General features: G+C 52.8%; 4 protein-coding genes across 4 annotated transcripts; all 4 read right to left on the bottom strand.

Annotated features, from left to right (window-relative positions):
- Positions 1-402: 402 nt before the first annotated feature.
- Positions 403-1,515, bottom strand: V8C40DRAFT_264458 (uncharacterized protein; the record flags this gene model as incomplete). The annotated part of the gene is made up of 1 exon (XM_083219536.1): positions 403-1,515. One exon carries the CDS (start codon positions 1,513-1,515, stop codon positions 403-405), a length of 1,113 nt encoding a protein of 370 aa, XP_083074973.1.
- A 2,227-nt stretch (positions 1,516-3,742) lies between these two features.
- V8C40DRAFT_241248 (RTP1/Tango6 family protein) lies at positions 3,743-6,801 on the bottom strand. Its single transcript, XM_083214982.1, has 3 exons — positions 6,543-6,801; positions 6,067-6,482; positions 3,743-5,994 (listed from the first exon to the last, which is right to left on the bottom strand). Exons 1-3 carry the CDS (start codon positions 6,683-6,685, stop codon positions 3,836-3,838), a joined length of 2,718 nt encoding a protein of 905 aa, XP_083074972.1. The 5' UTR covers positions 6,686-6,801; the 3' UTR covers positions 3,743-3,835.
- Positions 6,802-10,731: 3,930 nt separating this feature from the next.
- Positions 10,732-12,091, bottom strand: V8C40DRAFT_241241 (uncharacterized protein). The gene is made up of 3 exons (XM_083214981.1): positions 11,841-12,091; positions 11,446-11,732; positions 10,732-11,390 (listed from the first exon to the last, which is right to left on the bottom strand). The coding sequence occupies exons 1-2, from the start codon at positions 11,940-11,942 to the stop codon at positions 11,478-11,480; spliced, it is 357 nt and encodes a 118-aa protein (XP_083074971.1). The 5' UTR covers positions 11,943-12,091; the 3' UTR covers positions 10,732-11,390; positions 11,446-11,477.
- A 4,330-nt stretch (positions 12,092-16,421) lies between these two features.
- Positions 16,422-19,511, bottom strand: V8C40DRAFT_241233 (DEAH-box ATP-dependent RNA helicase PRP43). The gene is made up of 3 exons (XM_083214980.1): positions 19,141-19,511; positions 17,200-19,069; positions 16,422-17,108 (listed from the first exon to the last, which is right to left on the bottom strand). Exons 1-3 carry the CDS (start codon positions 19,440-19,442, stop codon positions 16,989-16,991), a joined length of 2,292 nt encoding a protein of 763 aa, XP_083074970.1. The 5' UTR covers positions 19,443-19,511; the 3' UTR covers positions 16,422-16,988.
- Positions 19,512-19,702: the final 191 nt, after the last annotated feature.

Raw genomic sequence — 19,702 nt, 5'->3', positions numbered from 1 at the left:
AAGTGGTTGCCCAGGAACCCGTCACTGACGGCCATCTCAAAGAGCAATATCAAATATACACACATGAATGTTAAAAGAGTGTCAAGTACAGTACAACACAGCAAGTTTGTCTTCCGACCAAGCCTTGCCAATCAAAAAAGAAAAACAACTCATGAAAGGAGAAGAAAAAACAACGTGAATCCAAAATAGACGTCTATCATGTAACAGCGTAGAGAAAGGAACCTATATTCGTTTTCTTGGTTCTTTTTTGGACTATGATTGTTCTTTTTCTCATCATGTGCGTTCCTCTTGGCCACGAGATTTTCCAAAAACCAATATCCCATGCCCCCCAATTGCTTTTTTCCCACCTTTGGGCTTCACAATATTCTTACAAGGGTAGTTCCCGCCAAGGAGATGAGTCCTTTATCGGCGGAGACGGCGGGCAAAGCCAGAAGCGGTAGGCTGAGCAGCACCGCCGGTGGGAACAGTGCCGTTGTTGATGGGGTAAGGCTGGACAGTGACAGTAGCACGGACGGTGGTGGTAATGTCAGTGGGGCAAGGGGTGCTGGTGGTAGCAGAGGCAGCAGAGTCGCCAGAGCCGTTGTTGTTGCCACTGCCCTCAGAGCCGGAGCCAGAACTGCCAGAGCCAGAGTTGGAGCCAGAGCTGCCGGAGCCAGAGTTGTCAGTGGACTTGTCAGTGACGGCGGGAGCAGAGCCAGAGTCACAAGAGCTGGGAGCAATAGTGACATAGACGGTCGAGGCGGGGACAGTGACAGTCTCCTTGGCGACGGTGACGGTGACGGTGGAAGCGCAAGAACCCTCGCCGTTACCGTTAGCAGGAGGAGCGTTGTTGGCAGGAGGAGCATTGCCACCAGTGTTGGAACCAGAGCTGCCGGAGCCAGTCTGAACCGGCTGGACTGTAATGTAGGTCGTGTCAGTAGTGGTGGCCGTGGTGGTGGTGGTGGGTTCAGGGCCGTTCTCACCGTTGCCGAGAGTGCTGGTGAGGGTAATGGTCTTCTTGGTAGTAGCCTGGATGGTGGTGGTGACGACAGAGGCACCGGCTCCCTTGCCAATGGTGTAAGTCAGGGTCTTGTCGGTGACAACATCAGTGACAGAGACGCCAGCGTTAGGCGGGGGAGTGACGGCAGCAGGAGGAGTCGCCTTGATGGTCGAGCCGGTGATGAGGCCGGAGGAGTGAGCGGCCTGCAGAGAGGACGAGATGCTGGAAGCCTCGGCCACGGGGCAGACGGTGGTGGCCAGGACAATGGTATCGGTGACAACCACGGTGCTCCTGGCAGACTCGGGCAGGCTGCCAGCACCGGTGGAGTTGAGGCGAGCCGGGCAGTTGGTGACGGTGGGAGCACAGCTGATGACGGTGTGAACCGAGGTAGCAATGACGGTCAGCGTAGTGGGAGCAGCATCGTCAACGGCAGCGGTGGTAGTGTTGGACCTGGGGAAGTGCAGGTGGCGGATGGGAGAGCTGGCAGAGGCCAGGCCAGCGAAGAGGCCAAAAGCAGCAACGGCAGCGGACTTCATCTTGACGATTCGTGTGATGAGTTTTTGTTTTTTTGATAATGCTCAGAGAGAGGGCGAAAGTCGATTCCGCGTTTATATAAAAAGGGATTTCAGAGAGTGTAAGTCGACGTCAAGCCGATGGATGGAAAAAAGTCTAGCTTGTTTTCCGTTGTAAGGAGTGGAAGTTAGCTGTCAAACAGACGAGCCGGAGCAAAGACAGGCAAAAGCAAGATTTATGATGAAGAGAAGAAAAGAGCAAGAAGAGAAGGGAAAAGACGAGTCAGGACGGGATGGATATCGAGCCTTTTTGTCCGCGAGAGCAAACACCATCGCCAGTCAAACGAAACGTAAACGCCCCCTTCAACGGCCCCTCCGCACGCCCCTCTGTTGCCTGCCGGACCTCTACCAGCTCTCCGAGTTTGCGTCAATTGATTGCTGACTCTCCCCCGAAATCCCATCCGTCTATCCATGTCCGCCACCCCTGATGGAGTCGCAGGCATGCATACATGTCACCAATCTGGCGGCGCTAAACATCGCCGGCCACTTAGCATTTGGCTGAAGGCCTGCTAGTGCCAGGGGCCGATGCAGGTACGCAGCACCAAGCCGGAGCCGCATCAGCACCTGAGACGCGCCCAGAGCCAATCACTCAGCCATCACGGAAGAGGCGCTGTTTGGCTGAGGTGTCTATTGTTCTCGAGCTGTGTTTTTTTGCGGTGGCGCTGGGCTGACTTGCGGGCATGGAGGAGTAGCTGAGGTAGTTGATATTTTCACATGATAACTGCCCAAGTCTGTTCTGCCTTGTGGTCGGTGAAATAATTGGTCCAAGGCGGTCAAACCAAAACTTCCAATTGCCGGTACGTACACGGAATGCGTATTCGTACAACGGCGCTCAACCGAGTCGGTCAGTTCCGTGTACTCGTACGACTTTGTACCACTCCGTATACTTTTTTCTTCTTTTCAACACCAAACAGAGCTTCTTCTGGATGCTTCCGAATGCAAATATGCCCCGAAACGGATCCCGCAACCCGGCCTGGACAAGTCTCTAATGAGCAAAAACAAAGTGCCAAGCGACCCCCGACCGAATCAATTTCGACGGTAGTCTCCCATTGGCTCGACCTTGTCCAGTGCGGCGACCAAAACACCAGCAGGGCCCTTAATTTGCATCGCCCAACATGCGGTTTGCAATGCCTTGATTCTGTTCATTTCAAGTTTAATCTATTCATCTGTTAGTGCGCGTACAGATATGTACCCGTACGCTTCGCAGACTCATCCAATTTTGTTTGATTGCTCTCCCCAGTCTGCCCATCTACTCAACACCGCCCTTTGCATGCACACGCACTTACATGATAGCGATTAATTCACTCAGTGACGCCGTTGGCTTGGCCTCGCCTGCATCCTGACACCAACGTTCTCAACGGCGTGGGTCATGTTCGCCTTCATGCTCGCTTGATGCCACCGCCCCCCCAGACTTGGGAAAAAACCCCCCGCAAGACGCCCCCCCTTGGGCCCCCTGCCGCTGCGTCGCTTTGTGAAACGGCCAACTGCGGGCTTGTTTGGACTTGTACCCAAAGTTCACGCAACCGCTCAGCTTGTTGTGCTGTTCCGCCGTGGCATCCAGAGCTAATAGTCGCAAATATAGTGACTTGAGCTGAGTCTCTGGCGATCCATCAGACGCCTCACCACATTAGTCCCCAGGATCAACGTTTGTGTCACTGGTGTTTCCCCCGTGTCTATTATTGTCCATGGTGCCTCTTCAACTGCTCGCTTCATGTTTTCACAAGGGCCGGGCCAGCCAACCTTATTCTCCAGGAACCGTTTGAGATAAGAGAAACGAGAAACACATGCGGCCCCTGCGTCACCCCCAGCCAGCGCCCTTGCTTCGCTGCGTTGCGAATGCACGGATACACGTATTCATCTCGAGCCACGCCAGCCAGAAAAAAAGGCGTTTTGCTTTTTCCTTTCGCCTTTCTCCCGTCCCTTGCCATCGGCGGGATAAGAAAAAAAGAGGATTTCTTTTTTTTCCCTTAGTTGACATGTCACGGACCGCGGGGTGGGGAGCCTCCGAGTCAGCCACGACCACAACAGTACGAATCACGGCGTGACGGTGACTCTAGCACCGAACGCCTGAGAGCGACTACACGATGAGCCGTGCCATCTTCGGCTGGCCGGCTTGGCAAACCGGCACGCTGAGATTGCGTCTTAGCGGAATGTCATCATTTTCACAGGTAAGCGCTGCGTGTAAAGCAGCTTTTGGGCATATCGGCTCTCTTCATCCGTACGGCGTATTCCGTGTGATTACTATTGGTGATGATTTTGTCTTACGGCATCTTTCAAGCTTCCATCATTCCACTTCCTCTATCCTTGGCCGTGGCCGTCCAGAAGCGTCCACCAGGGTGCCTTCAGGATTGACATGCAATCCCGCTAATCTCGTCAAACCGGGTACGGCGCTCGCCTCTGCCTGACTCGGCAATAGGCTTGCCATGCCCCAATTCTCAAGGCTCTCCACGACATCGCGTGCGTGCTGTTGGACCAGTCCGTCATTGTCTGTTGCCGCAATGTAGCTGAGAGTCCTCTGTATATCCTCCCGGCTCTGGTTTGTCAATCCAAATCCAAGTTTCTGTCCAGACTCCTTGGCCTTGTCCAAGGCTTTCACAAAACTGAGTATAACCAGGATGGCTGCTCGTCGAAGTATGCCCTTCTCCAGCTCTGGCTCCATGGCGAGGACGTTGATGCTGAGGTCGACTCCTGCCGAGACTATAGTCGGCCCCATACCAATAATATTCGTCTCAATGGCATTTCCAAAGATGGAAAGAGCCGAAGTCCGCATTCGAATATCCTCGCTCCCCCTTTTGCTTTCCCAGCCTTGAACAATTTGCGCCAGTATCTCATTATTGGCCAGATGCTCCGGTGTTTCTTCCTCATCCGCCATTTCAATGTCCTGGTCAGCGTCTCCACTGGTTTCTGCCTTTTTCCTCTTCAGCTCATTCAACCTTTCCTCTCGTGCCTGCTTGGCCATCGTCTTGGGTCTGTAACCCCTTCTACCTGCAATCGACAACATGCTCTCGCCTGCATCCTGGGCTGCATCCCCCGTGAAAGTCTCTCCCAATCGCTCGATAACCTGAAGGATTGCCTCGCCAAACCTGAGGCGAGTGTCTGTAGATGATCTTTCCTGTGCATCCAGATAATGATCGAGAAGCTCCTGCATTGTTGCCTTGGGATGCTTATTTGCCAATAGCGTGAATATCTTAATAACTCGCAAATTGATATAGTCCTCATTTTCCTTCAAAAGATTTGCCATCAGCACTGTGACGGCCGATATGTCCAATATTGAACTCTCTGCCACGATCAGATTCGATAATAGGTTGAGGCCTTCGGACACCACCGGTGGTGGGTTATCGCCTCCAGTAATGTAGTTCATTGCTAGATCGTAAGTCTTGCGGTCTTCGATCTGGCGGGCAGTAGGAGCCGCCGTTTTGTCATCTGGCTTTTCCACATCATCCCGATACCTGAGCAACATCGTCAGATTGCCTGCAGTTGTCGATGCCTCACCTCGATCTGCATTCCCAATCCTCGCCAGTGCATCCTCGACAGCTTTTAGCTCAGTCGGGTTAATGTCCGACTTCCGAAAGGTCGGCGCTGTGATTACCAAGTTTAGTAGACTGAGTACAACTCCAATGATATCGTCCCCAAGGGGTGCCTGGCCGTCGGCTCGCAATACATGTGATATAAGTTCCAGCAGCTGGTCGAAATGGCTAATCAGTTTTTCCGGGGCTTTGTCCATGAACTTTTGTAACAAAGTCACATCAACAAGATCTTGGATAGCAGAGTCTGCTTCCTCGTCAGGAGTGACTAGCTTGATGGCCGAACTGCTTTGTTTGCTGGCTGACTGTATCCATCGTCGCAAGAGGTATAAGAAGACCGAGGAAACTTCTTCCGTTGTACATACGGAAGTCAGGAATTCAACCAAGGTGGTTGATTTACTCTCAACCTCTCCCCAGTCTAGTTCCGCGTTTTGCTTCTGTTCAGCAAACGGACGGTGAGTGCTCTCTATGCCCCCTTCGGATCCATGGTGGTATCGCCATTGTATGCCCTCTGCGTCATACAGGGACCCTTTGCATTGAATATTACGGATAAACGGCATGAGGTTGTTCACATCACCGAATAACCTGAAGTGAGTCTGCACAAGAATCCGCGCAGGCCTGCAGAAACGCTTTTCGGTTTCTCGAGAGGGATTCATCCAGGAAGCGAGAGCCCAAAGTTGCAGTTGGACTGGCTTCAGGACTCGTTTACAAAGGCCGGGTGATGGGTTTGACATGATGAGTAGTTGCAGCCGTTTAAGTGACCTCTCGAGGTCGGCAGCAGCAACGAGGACTTTTTCTCGACCCAGTTGCACAACTTCGTCGTCGTCGTGTGAGCCAAAAGAATCTCCCCTTGAAGACTGCAGCGATGGGTTAATGGTTTCCATCAAAGGCTGTACGAAAGCGTTCCAACCAGGCGCCCCTGTTTTCTCTCATAAGTAAACGCGTAGAGAAATACGGTGCATGACTATATATTCAAAAGTAATGTTCTTACCTGGGGCTCCGAATTGCTTTTTACCCAAGATACCGAACCCAACAATCTGCGCAGCAGTTTTCGCAACATCAGGTCCGGCTTCGCCATCGAATAAAGCCATGAATTGGCCCGCTATGCCATCGAACCATTCCTGAGCACTCATCAAAGCCGGAACAGAGGAAAGAAGTTTCGTTGCAACCGCTACCGCCTCGTGCGTAATGGCAGCTCCTTGTTTTCCGCGGCTACCACTATCATCCGCGGGTTTCCCGGTGTTACTCGGATGAACTGCAAACACAAACTCCATAGTAGCTCGAACGCCGTCGGACCGCAGTGGCAGATGCGTCAGACTCCGCATCAGCGGTTCCCTTAGCCATGGCGGAAGCACATTGGGCTTGATCAGAGCGTTGAGAGCATGTATCAAGATCCATGTTTGCGTTCTGACCGCACGTCAGGTTTGTTTTGAAAGTCGGTTTCCCCCTCTAAGCAGCCTCACCTACCTCTCGATCAGTTCATTGTATTCACGCAAGCCGTCTTGTCGGCTTTCAGCAGCGGCCGATGGATCGAATGCTTTTTTTGCAGCATCCACGATATCCTGTGTGATTTTCGGCTGAGATTGTTGAGTATCCGTCAAGTCTGCCATAGCACCAAAACACCATGTAGATGCGATTTATGAGCTTTGCAGAAACTAAGTGCCAGACTGGTTTTCGAGGCGAAGCTCTTTTACGAATGAGAATAAGCTGCCTTGTGGCACGAGATAGGAAGTAGCTGGACGTCGAGTGAAAACTGTATGCACTGTACAAATGCACTGTAAGCTTAACCAGTTCATGTCACGTGCTTACGCGTTCCTGGGTTTGCTTGGTCCGTGCGTCGAGCTCTCCATCATCACATGCCTTCCCCACGCGTTTCCTCATGTTTACTACTTCACTCATCAACCACCGTCAGAGCACTTCAGATACGCCAATTCCTCGATTTATTGCCGGAGAGTTCACCGCTATCCAATACAACGTCTTCTTTGTACGTATTGTCTCTTGGATGTCCTCCTGTAGCTCAAGGCAGAGCCTCCTTCGTTGCCCTCAAAAGCAACACTCCATCTGCACGTCGCCTCCCCCACAGTTTCCCGATTCTCGTTTTCCTTGCTTCCGCAAGGAATGTCTATCGTAGACCTCTCTTCCAGGCTTGGTTCACCCGCAATATGCAGCTTCCGAGCCTGTTCCAGGACCTCGTCGAATGCTGCAGTTGGATCCATTGCGGTCGGTCTCTGTCTGGCACCCGGACAGCCAAGTCTAGCTGGGAGACACGAGTTTCGGAACTTAACCCTAAGCATACATCTGGTTTAGTTTGCGCTCAGTCGTCCAATCTCCTTTTTAAATCGCGTCCTTTGTCGATGGACTAGGAGAGAGGACATCCAGTCACTCAACAGTGCGCAAGAGGAAGGATGCCATGGGTCGTTATAGTCCGCTGCAGGACGCCCGTCAGCCCTCTCCGCTGGAATTCGCACTATGGTCGAGAATAGGCTGTCCTTGTGATGCAGATGGCATTATAGGCAGAGAGATTGGCCTTGTCTGTTGGGATCTGCAGCGGTGGCTTCATTGCCCTGGTGCAAGGTCTATGGCATGGGGGGCTTGAGCACAGAAAGGGCTTCAAGCTGTCAAAGATCGCATTTCGGAAACTACACTCTGTCCTTATGGCACCTTGCCGGAAGCCTGCTTCATAGCAGTGTCGCGAGGGCCATCTGGAATCACACAGAAATGCAACGGTTCTTGACCAACCCAACGCCGTTCTGCAACGCTCTCGGATGCTCCTTATATGCCCGCCTGCTTTCGGGATACACACCAAACACGACCACCAACGTCATGATCTCTGTCTATTAGCCGTCTGCTCCTTGGACCACACCACAGTACCCGCTCTCGGTGTGTGATGCTGCAGCATCTAGTCTGACCAAGCGCATTAACCTTCGGTCGTCGGCTCTGTCCCTCGATCTTGCAAGGACGCCAGTTCCTGGCTGGGCTACCCAGCAACTTCCTCAGTAGATTTCGCCAAGGAACTGCTGAGATGATAACGCGGCTTTTACAGATGTGTTTTGTACGCGTGTTGATGCCCTCCTAACCTTGAGGGTTCTGGAGAGGAAACAAAAACAAGTCTCCGTTGGCAGTGCGAGACAAACAGAAGGAGGCTCCCCCGACTACATCTGGAATATTCAGGCTACAATACGCTACTCGGACTTTGGACTCGGCGAACTTGAAGAAGGCAGCAAATCCATTTGAGGATTGGCTCCGGGCATCGGTCCATTTCGGATACCGCGAATACGACTCGGTGTCGAGTTTGAGCTTGATTGAGCAAGGACCCATCTTGAGTTGGAGTCAAAGTTTAGCACTTGTCTTGCTTCCTGCTCAACTCGCTTCTTTGAGTCCAATTCGCGGGCTGCCACCATTTGACTTGCTCATTGACCCGACGTACTTTGTGCGAATATTGGATTATAAGGACACACCATAGATTTGGAAGGTAGTCCTGGTTGTCCTTCTCCCAGCAATGGTCGGAGGACAACCCCCCGCTGGTGAGGGGATAAGTAACCCCTGTTCCGATGGCTATGAGACTTCTCGCTAACAATGCTCTGCAGGTCAGGCTAGGTCATCTAAGGATGTTCGAATCTATCCGCTGATATGCTGTAAACTCACCGCTGCTTGCAACTTTATGCTTGCAACTTCCTCTTGTGTGCCGTTGTGAAAAGGTGCAATGACGAACCATGTTAGCCAGATTGACGTCAATAAGTATTCGTAATCGCCATGGTCAAAGCTCCAAACCAAGAAATCGACTCTGAGCTCCTGTTGCGACCAGTAAGCGGGAATGGGCAGCGATCAAGATGAGGCATCTCTAGCCTCTCATGTCTTTGGGGGATTTTTTAATAGATAGGCAGCCCTGGTCGTGTACACATCAATTTCCCGAAACGAGTGGGTGGCATCACGGCTAAAGTCGGTGTCATTTCTTCCATATGACGACGCCGCCAGTCCCTGGCAGACAATGGCGCGGCAAACTTAACGATGTCATGTACAGGGTTCAGATGCAGCGCAACCTGAGAAAGATTCTTGAAGCCTACCGCATTGAGCGATGGGGAGCCACCGCGGACCGTCGACCTTGTGCCAGTGGAGGCAAGAGTGTACGAGTATGGCTTTGAGAAAACAGGCCTAGCCGGGGAGTCTTGTTTAATATTAATCAGCCGAGAGCCCTCTAAACAGGAAGTTGAGGAACAATCTATCGAGCTTCGATTGAGGGGATACATGTTCCAATGGCAGCGCTAGCTCCAACGGCTTTGGCCGTGTTGATCAGCCCCACAGGGAGCGAGGAAGAAGAGCGCGAGAGGGAAAAAGTCTTTGTCGCTTCTCAATCAGGACGGAGGGCGATGCAGGGAGGTGGAGCGCAGCCCTGGTTGATGTCGCAAGACGTATGAAACAGCGTCTATCCTAGGGCCTGGCAAGCCTGGCTGCTCGGAGGAGTTCCCTGGGCGGGCAATTAACGTCGGCCAGCTGCTCCTCTGAGTGGTTCACCCGGAGAACTGGGCTGGTCACCGAGAGCGCTTTTGGATCCCTTGTTTTGCGTGTGAGTGTGAGTGTGTGCGTGCAGTGAGATTAGCCTGCCTATGGTGGGCTATAACTAAGCCGGGCGAAGGGCTGGTTGTTTGAAGCTCGTGGGCGGAATTGGAGATGCTTCGACTTCCTTGTAATACTACTCGACGCCTAATTAACGGGACCTACTGTACCATTGCTCTAGTACTGGCTGCCAAGGTAGCAGTGCTAAAGGATTAAGGTCCGTCCAGGTGAAATGCAGCTGCCTAGTGGCTAGTACAGGCAGATATAGTGTGCAATCCGCACTCCGTATAGTGCTCCAGTCCGTGGATAAACCTGGTAAGGCCGAGAGCTAGCAGACCGTACATTAGCAGCACCGCTGGCGTCAATTGAACATCACAATGCCTCACCTGCACCAACAGAGGCAATTGAGAGACGCTCGCCCAGGTGGGATTGGAAGCTGGAGGGCATCCAGGGAGAAATGACATGCAACGTCAAGTTGCAGCTTAGCGTCATCGCTTCGTACCTGGGTACCGCAGACATGTCTTGCACGAGAGTATCGAGGACCAACGCCAAAAGTACCCGCAGGTACCAGAGGCACCGAACACTAAGGCGTCGGGTGAGATTATCGGCAAGGCGGTACGGGGTTTCCTCTGCACGGAATACTCTGTACGGAGTAGCTTGTACGGAGCATTCTGCCAGGCACGGAGTATCCGTACAACCTCGGCCGAGAGGAAAGTGGACTCCCTGGGAACGGCAGGCATGACTTGCATCTGGGCCAAGACGCAAGAAGCACCCAGAAGCCCAAGGCCATCGCCCCACCATGCCAGAAGGGTGAAGGCGTCTTCTTGCACGCTCTCAGCTCAAACAACAAACTTGACGCTCAAGCTCGTAAGCAGCCAACGGCAACGGATCCGACTCGCCAGAACGCGGCCTCGAAGCAACTAACGGCAAAGGGATCGCTCACCTCTTGCACGCTCTTAGAAGTTAGAACCGCGCGGCCGAAACTCAGGCGTGGCGGCCAGCATGAAGGGCCGATGCCGTCTGAGTCCTGCATCGCCGGTTTACGGTTTGCGGGTTGCGGTTACGAGTACAACCTCACCAACGCTTCACCGAGCCACTCCTTCGAACACGGACCACTCTTGGCTCCCCGGCCCTTAAGAGGAAAATATCGCCGTACGATATGCTATCCATGCTATTCTAGTCAAGACTGGCCTAAGCCCTGTAACGACAGTCCGAGGTAACCATGGACGAGAACCAAGGCAGAGCCTCACCGTTCCGCCCCCAAGGAAAAAAAAAAGACAAAATACCCTTTTCCCGCCCCAAGCTCGAGAGTTTCCCGGCGTTTCCCAGCGGCACACAAATCCCTCCGAGAACAAAAAGTCCCCAACTCCCTTGCCAGTTTCCAATCCCTTGTTTGCAGCCCTTTTCAGATGCCAGTTAGTCCATCCGTGGGCATCAGGCCATCCCGCCGCAACAGCCAAGGACTGCTGCAACAGGGTAGCGCAAATTTTTTTTATCTCTTTTTTTTGCTCTAATCCGGATCTCCTTCTCTTTTGAACCAACGCCGAACTTTTTCCCTCGCTTCAACCAGTGAACCTATCCTAGCCAATTCCCATTCCCTTCCCGTGTTCTTCAAAGGAATGTGTGAGAGCAGCCCTTCATAATCCATCAGGTCATGACACTTGTCACGACTTGAAGCAGGAACAGAAAAGGCCTGCGTCTCCTACCTACATAGTTGCAACATCAAACGGTTGTGCTGCCGAGATCTGATTCAAATGACCCCTACCCCATCGTTAGCCCTTCGAATCAAACAAAAGCGGGCCTGGCGTCCTCTTACTAGAATCAATCGAGCTGGCTGCCATTGGGCAATTACCAACGAGCAATGGCTCGGTACGAAGATGGCATGGTGCTGCTTCTCAATGGCACAGTCTGTGACTGTTCGTCATTGTCGATAATGCCATTGCCCTCGTCGTGGAGGATCCAGCTCTCTCCAATGTCACTTGGGGCAGCAGATTCAATGAATGCATCGTGTAAGACGTCGTCTCGGATACGAGGTGCGACAATGTTAACTTGACAGGCCGTCGAAGATGGCAACGATTGCTCCTCGGCATCTCTGCCTTCAGCCTGTTTTTTTCATCTGATGTTAGCTTCACGAGACTGGTCATTCTAAACCTACCCACACAGAGCTTTCACACCGTCTGGATGTTCGATTCAATCATTGATGTGACTTACAATACAGGTCGCACATGGCGAGTTGTTTACCCACACCCAATTGGGACAATTGTGCGAGTAAAAGTTCTTGCAACGGTACTTGTAGAAACCTCCGCTGCTCATTGTGATGACGAGACAGAGTGTATACTTGGAGAAAGGGAAGGTAAGAAGGAACAGGCCAAGACTTGTGGACAAGAGGAACGAAGTGCTAAGATTGCAGAGAGATGTGCGGTATGACTTCTTGGAATACTGAAAGTGATGCTAAAAGTGCTGATCGAGATAGAGGGCAAAAAAGAGGTCCTTTGACTGCTTTATATATCGACATCTCGGACGGCCGGCTTTACAACGAAACTTCGACCCCGGACACCGTATCAAGATACGCACATGCTACGGTGCGTCACTGTGAAAAGATTCTCACCCTGGCCTATCCGCTTCCTCCGTATCTTGAGAAGCACTTGTCGCCATGTACTCTGGGGGGTGTTTGGCCAACGCTGTATTGCATTAGCTATCCTGACAAGGTCATCCTCCATACTACATGGGAAAAAGGTGGCGCCCGGGGATCAAGTCAATTGTCCAGGGGTGTCTGGCTAGATGGCCCTCAACTCCCCAGCCGCCTTGACGCAAAGAAAGTGCACTAGCCAATCCTTGCTTGCATACGAGTACTGCAGAGCAGAGATTGCCAACTCCAACCGACTTGACGTCCAGAGCGACACAAGATACTGTGACCTGCAGGTAGCGTGGGAGAGCTCCCTACCTCGTCACTTGTGTGAATGCTCCTGGTGGATGGCTTCGGGCCTGATGATTGAGTTTACAGCAGACACGAAAGGCGCTATTTACGATACTAAGAGATGCAAAGCAGCAACTCCTCTCAGCTGTCGCGACTAAGGATGGCATCCCATCCCAAAGACTAATACTAGCAGCTCAGGTTACTGTACTCCGTACTGCTCTATCATTTAGCGCGTCGTCCAAATTTGCCAGTTTCTGTGGGTGGCTTTCTGGCACCAGTTAGAGAAGCAGCTAGGGGCAGCCCTGTGCAACTTGGTCCACACACTCTAATATCCAGCTGCATGTACGTACATGCTCGTACTCTCGAATGGATGGGGCCGTTCATGTGCATCTCACACACCCCTTGCGTTCTTGAAGCCAACTTAGCCTGCGAATCTCAGTTATACGCCGCTTGTCGAGAGATGACGGCATTGGCTTCGTACGCAGAAGAGACGAACTCGAAATCCAAGTTGGGAGCCGAGGGAACACACCGAAAACTCGCACTAAAGGCAAGAATTAAAGAGATAACCGCATGGGGAAACGGGAGTGGCCGGCCCGCGTGCTTAGACGAGTAGTAGTTGGGGATTTAGGGCTTGTTTATCGGCCGAGTAGTGGGTGGCGTTTAGTCAATGGTTTGGAGATCAGCAGCAGCCGTCGAACGTCGCACTATCTGATCTGTGTACACATCTCACGGGCCGCTCAAACACGGAGGGCCGAATATTGCCCCTCTATGACGGTGAAGCAGAGATCGACTCCGAATCATCCAGGCGGTTCTGCGGACTTTGCCATTATTATGATTGGCGGAATGCGTACCGCTTGGGATTCGGTGTGCATAATGCTCGATTCGAGGGGCCCCCCTTTTCCCCCCCAGTGAGCATAAGATACCGAACAACTACTTCCCCGAGAATCTATGTGCTTGGAAACTCCTGCGTCGTAAACAGCCACTCATCAGCTGTTGCCTATTGTTTCCACGACCCCATGGTGTTGTCTCAATATCAACCAAAGAGAAAATCCCGCCGTCGGAGACTGAAGCCCCTACCGCGCAATGGCTGGCATCCTCATCCTTGCTCTCATTGAACCCGGGAGATGGACGGCATCCCCCGGAAGATTTGCAAAGGGGTGTAAATTCCACGCCGGAAGCTGGCTCACAGACCGCTGAACCAAAGGCCAAGCAATACTGTACTATTCGATGTGACTCGGCGCGGAAGCAATGGCATTGCATCCACAAGCGCTGTTGTCTCTGTACTGCATGTACCTTGGAGGGGTGCAAACGAGATTCACAGCCAAGTACATTGATCATTTCGCTCGCATACGGCGCAGCCGCTCATTGGCTGTAGCAAATTCCAATTGCAAGGCGGTATGGGAGAGGGACCATGGCAATCGTTACTGCGGAATCATTTCGGCTTTGGGTTAACTCAAATGAGCAAAAAGCAGCATGTTTTCTCATCATCGCTCTGCAACCTCGCATCCTAGAAACAGCGAGTCGAGGCGGAAATAGAGTTACACATATATGCACGGAACGCCGGAATTACGACATTGGTAAGAGGGAGAGTTCTGATGCAACGAAAACTCCACGACAAGACAAGACAAGAAGGCTCCATTGGAATTTTGTGGCCAAGGACGTCATGGATTGAGATGAGCGTGTCCTTGGGTATGCTTGACCAAGGCACATCCGCTGTGGACTCGGCTCTGCTACCTTGCTCCGCCTCGATTTTGGCTCGGTCCGCCCCGTGGACTGGCGGCTATCGACCCGGCATGCCATCGCTGCTAAATCTGGAATTCCAGGCCGTCCAATGGCACCGTCGCAATTGAGGGGCCTTTACTTTTGGACACTAGCAATGGGGGTTGATAGTGCTTGTGTTGGAGCCTCCGAGACAAGGTCTGGATGCAGTGGAGAAGAGGCATGGTCCTGCGTCATCCGAAGCTGTTTCAACATTGCCCACAGCCCAATTGTCGTAAACTTGGCACACCATTGTCAGCTCGAAGTCAGCGGGGGAAATGGGCATCGTCGCTTAAAACTTCCAGTTGTGAATTGCTGCAACATGCCGGGAAATTCTGGCACCGGCTCGGGAGACCAATTATGATTCCAAGTTGACCTTTCGAAACTTCATGCATCGCCCTACAGGCCGCTACCTCCAGCATCAGGCCTCTAATATCTAGCTGTTAGGCCTACCTGCTAGACACAATGGGCTCATATAGCTTGTTGCCCGAGTCATTCTGGAAACATGTCATGTTTGGTCGCCGCAATGCCCTCGCGATGTCGTACAACTTCAATGCCTCTGGCTTCAGAAGTGGAACCCGGGGTTTGTTGGTACGTGTGCATCGCACGCCGAGCTGCCGACGCTGTGCTATAAGCACGAGAAAACAACATCAATGCAAGTCTTCTCCCACGCAAACGCCGACGGTGTTTCAGCCGCATGCTAGAGCATCAGATGCGCTCCTAGAGCCGTGAATAATCTCATTTCCTTGTGTTGTGGCGTCAGTACCAAACCAGAGACCGAGATCTTCTCCCGAGAGAACAAGACAGCATGAATCAGAGTGCATTCTAAGACCGTCGGGCAATCCGAATGCTTCATACTGAGGCCCAATTGGAATCAATGCCACGGTGCTTTAGTCTGGATCGTGTTTCGTCGTGACTGGCTTGATGTCACTGCTGCCTGGATAGAATCTCAGGTGCTGGTGATTGATTTATGCACCTCTGGCCAAAGCGTGGTCTCAGTCCAGTCTTTTCCTCCTGAGCCGCCACCAGGCTGTTCTTTCATAAGTCAGCCGTTCGAGAATAAGCGTAGTGTCAGATCCAAAATTCCGCGCGGATCGGTCCTTGTTCCTATTCTGATGACGGCTACGCTAACAGCTTGCCGCGCATACACGCCCCTCCTCTCCAGTGACAGCCGCACCTGGTCCAGCTCAAACGAATGTGTGTCCTCGAGCAATATCTGGCACCTACAACCGCCTCACTTTTTTTTAACCCCCAAGACCTGCATATGCATACTAACCTACTCTCAGCCTCGGGTCATGGGTCTATCATTCCCCGGACCAATATTTCTCTTTCGTGCAGTGTACAGTAGGCGGGAGGGGGCCCCAATTCTATCTGATGTGCCGAACCAGCTCACCAACCCCCAGCCTCCTACTCAAAACAGCTGCACAACTGCATTAGCACGAGGAGGCGCGTACGGGCTAGTACCTTGGGCACTCTGATAGTAACCCGGTACTAGGTGCGAAGGATGGGAACACAGGCCAATGGTGCTCCGCATGTGCCACAGCCAAGGCACACATGATAACTCAAAGCAACGAACAGGTTGTGACGGTCCACCCGGATGCTGCCGTCACTAACAAGATGGGATGTACGCAAGGCCGGCATTGGATACCTACGTGACATTTCACCCGTGCCAGCCTCCGGGATTCCGGGTCTGTTGCCCGCATGGTAGAGGAGGGTGAGAGCTGTGCCCATCCTGTCATGTCAGTAAGATGGATGGGCCAGTACGAGTATGCGATGGTCCTGTGTACCAAGTACGGAGTGCCTGTATGTGGAATTATACGTAGCATCAGGCCTTCGGGGGAACACACTCCGGGGGAGGCTATCGCCGGTGTGGTCGCCCGTCCAGCTGACGGATCTTCGGCGTGACATTCCGTTCATGCCTGACTCTGCGCGGGCAATCGACCATTAGCCCGCAGCAGCTTACCAGATTGGTCTACTAGGTGCGGAGGAGAAGCATGTCTAGGGAGGTCTGTTTGCTACTGTGATCCACGCCAAAAGCAGTCCTTCCACCGACACGCTTGTTTTTTCAGCCGCGAAACGAGGAAGAATACGAAGCAGGCAAAAGGGGGCAGCAGAGTGACGAGTTCGAGGGCCATGTCTCAAAATGATTCTATATTGCAGCTTGCCCATGAATCCTGCTCACACATGCTGAAACCAAAAGCAAGCCGTGTCTACATCTAACTGGTCCAAAAGCAAACGCCCCCAAAAGCACGGTAGGCTACTAGTGTGAATGCCCTCCCTTACATAACAAAGGTTCCTTTTTCCATTACTCGGCTGCACAAGGACACGTCCATGATCCTGGTTTTCCCGTCAGGCTCCAGGCGATGACCGAGAGCTTGATGGCTGCCAACAATTTCATCCTCCATGTTGTCTTTCTGCTGCATGTCTGAGTCCCCAAAGAGCGGGGTCTCAGGATTTGGACCCCACGACCAATTAAAAGGGGGGGGTTGTTCTAACTTAGTCAAGATGAAAAGGCAAGATAGAGAAGGAGAAAACAAGAACAAGAAAAAGGAAAAAAGGCAGCCGAATTGCTCTAGTCTCGCAACAAGGGAGGGCGGCCAATCTTGTTGACAGAGAGTCTCTTGGCTCTTTAAGCGAGAGCGGCGCGGCTGCGCCATGTCTCAGCAACGTCACTCGTGCAGCTCTCACCGACTGGCCTTTTTCATGGCCTCCTTTCTTCGTTTCTTTTCTGCGGCTCGGGCCAATGACCGCTTAATGTCTCCGTCCTCCAAGGTGTCCATGTCAAAGTATACGGGTGCGATTTCCTGGTTGCTGGAGTTAGCCCTTCAAGCCTCGTTTTTACGCAAAGATGCAAGATAGCGGGGTTTTCATTTATTCATTTGCCGCAAAACTTACCAATAACCACTCCGGCCTGATGCCTGTGCATGTTCGGATGTACTGTTTAGACGTAAGGACGAATTCGTTATACAGGACCCAGTCGTACTCGGTACGCAGCACGGTCGAGGGATGGATCAGGACGGCCTGCTCATCCTTGACGGTTCGGTAAACTTTGCCTGAGCTCTCCTTCATGGCGACCTGCATGAAAAACCCAGCCAGCATAGCCCGTCGGATGTTGGTGTAGTAGTTTTTGTCCTCGAAGGGGGTGGAAATTAGGTCCAGCCCGTGCGTCTCCATGATGCGCTTGAGTTGGGCACGAACGCTGTCGGCGCTGGAAAGGTGGCGGTAGGACAAGAAGTGTTCGTGGCACCACTGCTTGGCAGAGCTTGGGTCCGAAGTCTCCTGGCCCTTGTAGGCGTGGTAGGCGTTGAGCAAGGTCAAGTGGTCGCCGTCCGGGTGGGCAAAGAGCGCTTTCATCTCGTCTGCTCGCTTACGGCTACTCGCGGGCCGCACAAAGATCTGAGGGACTGACAAGAGGGAGGTGATGGAGAGAATCTCATTGGAGCAGTAAAACTCCGGCGAAGAGATGAGCATGACGGCCAAGGCGGGATCTAAGGGAAACTCCGACGCCAGGCCGCCGAGAGTGGTGAGCTCTCCGTCGTCGTCGAGGCAGGCGAGGTAGTTTAGCTCTTCCAGCGCCCGCATCATGGTCTCGGGGGCGGGAGGGTCCATGAGATCAAAGTGGACGAGATCTTCCACTCCTAGCTTCTTCAGCTCCAGGACGGTGTTGGCGAGGTTGGACCGCAGGATTTCAGGATAAGTCTGCTCAATAAGCTCCTTCTTGAAAGCCTTTTCGGTGTAGAGTCTAAAGCACTTGCCAGGCTTTGTACGACCGGCACGACCAGCACGCTGCTGCGCAGAGGCCTTTGAGATGGGCGAAACCAAGAGTGACTCGACTCGGATTCGGGGGTTGTAGATCTTTTGCTTGCTGAAACCGGGATCAACGACGTAGACGATGCCGTCAATGGTCAAACTGGTTTCGGCAATGTTGGTCGAGACAATGCATTTTCGGCCGGGCTGTCCACCCTTCCTGAGCGGACCAGGTGCCTTGTCAAAGATGCGTTGCTGCTGGTGCGGTGGTAGCGTGCCGTACAGAGGATAAATCGCGAGCGGGCCGGCGTCCATCTCCCGCGTCAGCTCCTCGGCCTCGAGGGCGATCTTTCGGCAGGCGTCCTCGATTTCGTCTTCACCTGTGAGGAAGAGCAGAATATCGCCTTCGGGCTCGGAGGCGTGGATCTGGAGAACGGTTCGGATGGCAGCCTCGACGTAGTCCCTCTCCGGCTCGGGGGTGTAGAAGATCTCGACAGGGTGAGTTCGTCCGGGGACGGCCAGCAAGGGCGCATCGTTGAAGTACTTTTGAAACTTTTGAGCATCGAGAGTAGCAGACATGATGATGATCTTGAGGTCTGGGCGTCTCTCTGCAATCTGCTTCAGCAGAGCCATGAGAATGTCGGTGGCCAGTGTTCTCTCGTGCGCTTCGTCGAGGATGATGCAGCTGTATCTAGACATCTCGTGGTCGTGCATGGCCTCACGCAGGAGCATACCATCAGTCATGTACTTTAGCATGGTCTTGGGCGTCGTCTTGTCTTCGAAACGGATGCTGTAACCGACTTCCTCTCCGAGCGTGACGTCCATCTCATCGGCCACACGTTGGGCTACTGACATGGCAGCGACTCGACGGGGCTGCGTGCAGGCAATAAGCTTGCCATTGAGATGCGGCAGCTCATCGTACACGACGTACTGGGGGATCTGTGTGGTCTTTCCGGAACCAGTCTCACCGACGAAGACGAGGATCTGAGTCGAATGATACTTGTCGAGGAATTCTTGCCTAAAAGATGGGAGGTCAGTGATTCTGCCGCGCAACGAGAAAAGCGGTGCATGGCAAGGGGTGGCACAAACCTCTGCTTGTGGACGGGAAGATCTCGTCGTGTCTGCAGAATCTGAAAGTATTTCTGCGAGTGCTGACGGCCCGTGAAGGGGTTCGAGTCGGAATCCTCGGCCTTGGAAGCCTCCTGCGCAGATGTCTGGCGGCGCTTCATGCCCGCCAGCGGCGAGTTGGGCGAAGGCTCGCCAGATCCCCAGCCGTTCTCCTCCTCGTACATGTGGGCGAGATACGGGTTCGCCTTTCCATCCATCTTGGTCTTCTTGTTAGATGACTCTTCCGAGTCTGCACTCGCTCGCTTGGCTCCTCTGTCGGCCATTTTGAAGCAATGGGAAGGCGTCGCGCAGCGGGATTGGAGAGGCTGCCTGTCGCTCGCTGCAGATTTGCGGCTCGCGGTTGGCCTAAAGAAAAAAATTTGGCGGGACTGGGAAAACGGTCTTATCGATAAGATATTATTGCCTAGCCTCTACGGTGCAGTCTGTTGATTTACCACTGTCCTATCTTACACTACGAGAGGGTATAGAAAGGAGCAATATGAACTATTGGGTGTCTTTAGGAGTATGTAGATTTAGCTGTACA

Source organism: Trichoderma camerunense (assembly GCF_050948025.1).
Source record: "Trichoderma camerunense strain CBS 138272 chromosome Unknown V8C40scaffold_6, whole genome shotgun sequence".
Lineage (NCBI taxonomy): Eukaryota > Fungi > Ascomycota > Sordariomycetes > Hypocreales > Hypocreaceae > Trichoderma > Trichoderma camerunense.
The sequence above is the reverse complement of the archived record's forward strand: the minus strand, read 5'-3'. Positions and strand labels throughout refer to the sequence as shown.